The 7,711-nt window shown below is 40.4% G+C and overlaps 1 protein-coding gene across 1 annotated transcript in view; it reads left to right on the plus strand.

Moving 5' to 3' along the window:
• The window catches only part of LOC102874408 (placenta-specific gene 8 protein-like), a 19,264-nt gene that overhangs the window by 6,973 nt on the left and 4,580 nt on the right, over positions 1 to 7,711 (plus strand). Inside the window, exon 2 of the mRNA XM_006885262.1 lies at positions 7,386 to 7,510. Within this exon, the coding sequence (XP_006885324.1) occupies positions 7,386 to 7,510 (125 nt within the window). The remainder of the gene's footprint in view (positions 1 to 7,385; positions 7,511 to 7,711) is intronic.

Raw genomic sequence — 7,711 nt, forward strand, 5'->3', positions numbered from 1 at the left:
CATAGTTGTTTTAATTTGCATCTCTCTTAGGGCTAGGGATTTTGAACATTTCTTCATGTGCTTGTTAGGCATCTGAACGTCGTCTTCGGTGAAGTGCCTGTTCATATCCTGTGCCCATTTTTCTATTGGATTATTTACCTTGACTGTGTGGATCATAACAAACTGTGGGTAACTCTGAGAAGAATGGGAATCCCAGAACACTTGAATGAGCTAATGCAAAACCTATATTTTGGCCAGGAGACAGTTGTCAGAACACAGCAGAGAAACACTGTTGTTGTTGTTGTTGTTGTTGTTGTTGTTGTTGTTGTTGTTGTTGTTCTTGTGTGCCATCAAGTCGCTTGCGACTCATAACAACCCTATGTACAAGAGCCCTAAATGCCATTCTATCCTGTTCCAACCGCGCCACCTCAAACACACTCATTCCCACCACTCCACTCAGAGAATCGATCCATCTCATTGAGGGTCTCCCTCTCCCGTGCCAAACACTGCATGGTTCAAATTTCAGAAGGGTGTATGCCAGGGCTGTATCCTGTCTCCAAACCTTTTCAATCTTTATGCAGAACAGATTATCCAGGAGGTTGGGCTCTATAAGGAGAAATGTGGCATCAGGATTGGAGGAAGACTCATCAACAATCTGCATTATGCAGATGACACAACCCTGCTTGCTGAAATTGAGGAGGACCTTAAGCGCTTGCTGCAGAGGGTCAAAGACTGCAGACTCCAATATGGGTTGAGGCTCAATATCAAGAAGACAAAGATTCTCACTACTGGGCCCACCGACAGCATCAGGATGGATGATGAAGAGATTGAGATTGTTCACAGTTTTTGTTTGCTTGGCTCCACAGTCACACTCTTGGCAACAGCAACCAGGAAATTAAAAGATGTATTGGGATGGAAAAATCTGCTGTTAGGTACCTCTCTAAAGTGCTGAAGTACAAAGATGTCAGTCTGAAAACTAAGGTGCACCTGATACATTCTATAGTGTTCGCAATCACTTGCTATGCATCAGACAGCTAGACAGTGACTAGAGATGATAGAAGAATTGATGCCTTTGTGGTGTTGCAGAAGAGTATCAACTATACCCTGGACTGCTAAGAAAATGAACAGGTTTGTCCTGGAGAGGGTGAAGCCAGGCTGCTCCTTGGAGTCAAGGATTCTGAAGCTTCGTCTGACATACTTTGGACATATTGCAAGGAGGAACCAGTGCTTGGAGAGGGACGCCATGCTTGGGAGGGTGGAGGAACAGCTTAGAAGAGGAAGACCCTCAATGAGATGGATTGATACAGTGACTGGGTTAATGGGGGTAGGTGTGTCAGAGATGATAGGATTGGTACAGGATAGGGCAGTTTAGGGCTGTACATAGGGTCGCTATGAGTCTCAGGTGACTCGATGGCACATAACAACATGGTTAGTGCTTCTGTTATGCATTCTACAAGGTATAGTACTTTGGGTCTTAAAAGTTTGCAAGCAGCAATTCAAGGCACAACCACTGGTCTCTATTCACTTGGAACAACAGAGGAAGGAGAGCCAGGAATAGAAGGAAAGGAAAGTGATGTGTGACTAATTACTTCCATGAACAACTGCCTCCTTTGCCATGAGACTAAAGGAATGAGATGAACTGGAGTCTTAAGAGCTTTCACACAGCTATCTAAGGTGCAAGCATTGAACTCTCTGTGTTTGTAACAAAGAAGAGCAAGATGAAGCAAAGATGTACAGAAACAAGTAGTCCACAAGACTCATGAACCATGTGACCAGCTTCTACGACACTGAGACCTGAAGACCTAGATGCTGTCAGGACACCACTCCTGACCACTCTAAAGGGGACCACAGTACAAGGTTCTAGACCAAGTGGGGGGGAAGTATGGAACAAAACCCAAAAACATAAAAGAGGTCAGGCTTGTTGATTTGACAGGATTTGGTGGAACCCCTGAGACTGTGGCTTTTATTCACCCTTAGAGGGAGAGCCAGAGAGAGAGAAAGCGAGCATATGCCAAATCCTAACCAGTAGACCACCAGGGAGGAAAAACTAAACTAGAACAAAACTCACCTCATGGCTCAAATTTCAGGCAAATAAGGTTCTTGTTATGTGCCTTCGAGTCGGGACTAACTCACAGCTGACCCTCCAGGTGTTTTTCAGATGCTGTAAATCACACAACAGAAGACTGCAGCACTTTCTCCTATGGAGACACTGGTGGATTCCAACTGCCTGACTTTGGATTGGCAGCACAATTCCTTACCCGTTAGGCTACCAGAGCTCCCTAGACAAACAATAGGTAGATCTGTAAGAGGAATGATCTTACCAGGGAAACTCTCCTCCTTGGAATAAGCTATCATATCATTTCAAGAGAACAGCACTTGCCCAAGGGGTAGGAGGACAGGGATAGAAGTCCAGATGACAGGAAGGGAAAGGATAAAAATATTAATAGATCCTGATTAAAACACTCAACAAAATAGGATTATAGGGGAATTTCTTCAACATAGTAAAAAGTATTTATGCAAACCCGAGAGCCAACATTGTTCTCAATAGAGAGAGGTTAAAAGCATTCTCTTTAAGAACAGGAACTAAGCAAGGATACCCACTATCACCTCTCTTATTCAATATTGTATTGGAAGTCTTAGCTATAGCAATAAGACAAGAGAAGGAAGTAAGAGGTATCCAAACTGGCAAAGAGGAAGTAAAATTATCTCTCTATGCAGATGATATGATAGTATACTTAGAAAACTCTAAAGACTCAGCACAAAAAGTACTGGACACAGTTGACCAATTCAGCAAAGTAGCAAGATATGAGATCAACATACAAAAATCAGTTGGGGGGAGCTCTGGTGGCGTAGTGGCAAGAAGCTATACTGCAATCCCAAAGGTACACGGTTCAAATCCACCAGATGCTGTGCTGGAGAAAGAGGGATAATTTCCCCCTGTACCAGTCAGGTCTGATTTGACGGTACATACACAAAAAATAATAAAATAAAATTTTTTTTAAAAATCAGTTGGATTTCTCTACAGTGACAAAGAAAATACAGAACGGGAGCTTAGAAAAGCAATACCCTTCATAATAGCTAATCACAAGATTGAATACTTGGGAGTAAATCTAACCAGAAGTACAAAGGATCTATTCAAAGAAAATTATGAAACAGTACTAAAAGAAACCAAAAGAGACCTGGAGAAGTGGAAGAATATCCCTTGCTTATGGATAGGAAGATTCAATATTGTGAAAATGGCAGTGCTACCAAAGGCAATTTACACATTCAATGCAATCCCAATAAGAACACCAATCCAATTCTTCAATGAGATGGAAAAGGCAATCTCCAGTTTCATTTGCAATGGAAAGAAGCCCCAAATAAGCAAAGCACTCCTTAAAAATAGGGAAAAGGTAGGAGGCACCTCACTCGCTGATTTCAAATACTACTACACTGCCGTGGTGGTCAAGAAGACAGTGTGGTACTGGCACAATGACAGACACATAGATCAATGGAATAGGGTTGAGAACTCAGAAACCAGCCCATCTACCTATGGTCAACTCAGTTTTGACAAGGAGATGAAATCAGTTAAGTGGGGAAATGACAGCCTTCTTAATAAATGGTTTTGGCAAAATTGGAAAACTATCTGCAGAAGACTCAAGCAAGACCCACACCTCACTCCATACACAAAAAACAACTCCAGGTGGATCATGGACCTAGGACTAAAACAAAGAACTATAAACTTCATTAAAGAAAAGCTTGGGAGAACTATAGAAGTCCTAATCCACAACATAAACAGTCTTCCAAGTATCCTGAAAAATCTACAACCAGGAGGGGACAAAATAAATGAATAGGACCTTCTAAGAATCAAATCCCCATGCATATCCAAAAACTTCTCCAACAGGGTAAAAAGCAAAGCACAGAATGGGGGAAAGTATTTGGTAATGACATGTCAGATAAGGGACTTATATCTAGAATTTATAAAATACTTGAGTACCACACAAGATAAAGGTAAATAATCCAATTAAAAAATGGGCACAGGATATGAACAGACACTTCACCAAAGAAGACATTCAGATGGTAAACAAGCAAATGAGGGAATGTTCAAAATCCCTACCTCTAAGAGAGATGCAAAGCAAAACAACTATGAGATATCATCTCACTGCAGTAGGAATAGCAAAATTTAACAGAACAAGGGGAGCTCTGGTGGCCTAATGGCAAGGAGCTGCAACTACAGTCCCAGAGGCGAACGGTTCGAATCCACCAGTTGCTCTGCCGGGGAAGGAGGAAAAATCTCCTCCTGTACCAGTCAGATCTGATTTAACAGTACACGCACACAAACATAATAAAAAAATAAATAAATAAAACTAAAAAAAAATTTAACAGAACAGTAAGCAACAAATGCTGGTGAGGTTGTGGAGAAACTTGGTGGAATTGCAAACACTGTGGAAGGTGGTGTGACACTTTCTCAAAAAGTTGCAAATAGAGATACCATTTGACCCAGCAACCCCACTACTGGGAATATACCCTAAAGAGACCATAACTGACACCCCAGCAGATATATGCACACCAGTGTTTATCGCGGCTTTGCTCACAATAGCAAAGAGTTTGAAACAACCTAAGTGCCCATCAACAAATGAATGGATAGAAAAGCTGTGGCATATTCACACAGGAGAAAACTACACTGCACTAAAAAATAAGGAACTCATGAAATATTATACAAAATGGGTGACCCTGGAGGATATTATGCTGAACTATCTCAGTCACGAAAGGACAAATATTGTATCGTGCCACTGTTATAAAACAGGACTGACATTGGGGTTGGGGGGAGACTGAGAAAGAGGGAATAAATATTGTACACTGCATTGAAACAGATGAGGGAGAAAACTGTTTAAAAGGGATATGTGATTAGGTATCATTGTCATGACAGGAGTCCAGAACGAAGGATGCATAGTGGAGTGGACCTGGGGGGAGGGATTGTAAAGCAATGAAAGAATTTTTCTTTTACTTTTCAAAGAGAAGAGTGAACTGGTGGGTGGGGGCAGGTGGGGACAGGGAGAAAAGTGCAATAATGAATGAATGGAAATCCAAAGTCTCTGTAAATTTTCATTAAAACTAATAATAAAAAAAGAAAAAAATATTAATAGAAGTGAGAATCACAGGAAGAAAGTAGAAAAAAAGTATAATTTGGTTGTGGGTCATGGTATTTGCAATCGCTTGTTATGCATCAGAGAGTTGGACAATTACTAGGGAGGACAGAAGGAGAGTGGATGCTTTTGAGCTGTGGTGCTGGAGAAGGGTACTGAATGTACCATGGACTGCCAGGAAAACAAACAGATTTATCTTGGAGAGGATTAAACCAAGCTGCTCCTTGGAGGCAAGGATTCTGGGGCTTCGTCTGACATACTTTGGACATGTTGCCAGGAGGGACGGGTCCTTGGAGAGGGACATCATGTTTGGGAGGGTGGAGGGACAGCGCAGGAGGGGAAGACCCTCTATAAGATGGATTGATTCGGTGACTGGGGTAATCGGGATGGGTGTGTCAGAGGCGGTGCGGTTGGCGCAGGATAGAGCAGGGTTTAGAGCTATTGTGCATAGGGTCGCTATGAGTCGGAAACGACTCGATGGCACGTAACATTATAATCAACATTATGAAACAAAATGTATATGAATGATTGAGAGGAAAACCAATTTTCTTTGTTAACTTTTACTCAAATCACAATTTTAAAATAAATAAATAATGAACGAACAACTAGGTAGTAGTACCTGGCTGCCATTGTTTAGCATTGTGATCAGATTCCATAAAAGAATTTTTCTAAAAAGGAGAGAAATATAGAGGAGAATTTTAAATTCTTATGGAATTGAAATTTCCTGGGGCCATGACTGATGAACTTCTGAACCATTGCCCTGAGATAATCTTTAGGTTTCAAACAAAAATATACCCTGAGATTTCTTAAAACCAAACAATAGTTTGTCTCAACTAGTAAAATATGTCTGCCTACAGCAACTTAAGAGTATTTATATTATGGCTATGGAAGGGGAACAACTCAGAAAAGGAGAGCGAAAATGGCTGAACTTAAATGACACCTGTAGAAAATGAAATTGGCATATTGCTTTATTGTATATAATCTCAACAGCAGCAATAAGATAATAAAGGTCATTCACTTGTCACTGGAGAAAACTACCTCTGACATGGCTTTGTTGTGTTTTAATGAGAACTCTCTAAGTAGGATCTCTGTCAGAGACGTTCTTTTGTGAAACCGATGAAGTGTGGAGATGAGATGAAAATAGCGTGGAGATGAGATGAAGATGGCAGAAAAGATCAAGGTGCTAAGGCTTCAAAATCAACCAAGAAATAAATGGAGCTGCATGCAAAAACTTGCTCTGAGATTTACTTACCTGTCTTAAGTCTGCAAAGAAGAAAATTACATTCATATCTAACTTATTATTGAAATGTAATTTTAAAATTCATATAATAGGTAATTTTTGGAGTTTTTTTCTATTAAATAATTGTATTGAAAAGTAGTGTAAGGGGAAAATTACCCAGGAAAAGGAAAAATCAAGTTATTCACTATTCTTATAGCCTTAAATGATGGCCTAGGTTGATGATTCATACTTCTCAGGACATCGCCTCAACATCTGCAATCCATAGTAATTAGTATACTACACTAAGGCTTTACGATAGTAAAATTTATGAAGGGAACACTTCCATTCCCTCAACCTTAGTATTATTTTATTACTCAATGAAGCAAATGTACAAGAAGTGGAGCTCTGGTGGCCTAGTGGTAAGAAGTTAAATTGCCAACCTAATATAAGCTCAGTTGCTTTGTGGCAAGCTTAAATACAAAAATGCTTCAGTGGTTCCTCATTACTTTCATGATAAAGTCTAAACACTCACCCTGTTTATCTTCCATCTTATCCTGGGGTTCCAGCTCTACTGGACATTTGCCTGGTCTTACTGAGATATCCCACAGATGCTTTCCCCCCTTTATTCCATTTGTTAAACTTAGAATCATTTTTCAATATTTAATTCAAGCAGCTTTCCTATGCACACCCTTATTTTCTGTGCATGACTCTGGCATCTTGGGCAGGTTTCTACTAAGATAACTTTTCATGTAATCTGTCTTCTCTACTAGATTTCAGGTAAATGTATTGTCAGCACCTAGGATGATGACTGGGAAAAAAAAGACGTTTCAATGAATCATTAAATAGGTGGATGAAATCCATAATAAACAAAAAGAATGACAACTTTTGGTGAAAAGAAGGGAGAAGTTGATGCAAAACTGAATGAGATGAAATGAAGAGGCACCTGACAATAGGGTGTGGGCAAAGCCTCCTGATAGGGGCTGCTATTTGTGTAGCAAATACCCTTTCATTGTAGCCGAGACAGAGTGAAATAACGTGCACCATTGGTATCCTATGTCCAGGTCTCTGTGGCACATTCTGCTTCATGTGCCTTTCCTGTCAAGTTGCAGCTGACATGAATGAATGCTGCTTGTGTGGATCCAGTGTCGCGATGAGGACCCTCTACAGGACCCGATATGGCATCCCTGTGAGTTATGTCCCACAGTGCACAATCCAAACACGCAACTACACTCAAAATAACTGTTACAAGCACGACGTTCATGTGAGAAGTCATTCATTTGCATGTGATTGACGTTTCCTAGGGCATGTAACTTTTTATGCAATTTAAAGATCCTGTACGTCATCCCTTTTTTTTTTTTTAAATTTAGGTTGTTTATTTTTCATTTCA

Source organism: Elephantulus edwardii, unplaced genomic scaffold (assembly GCF_000299155.1).
Source record: "Elephantulus edwardii isolate Elephantulus edwardi_28Jun2011 unplaced genomic scaffold, EleEdw1.0 scaffold00042, whole genome shotgun sequence".
In the NCBI taxonomy this organism is placed as follows: Eukaryota; Metazoa; Chordata; class Mammalia; order Macroscelidea; family Macroscelididae; genus Elephantulus; species Elephantulus edwardii.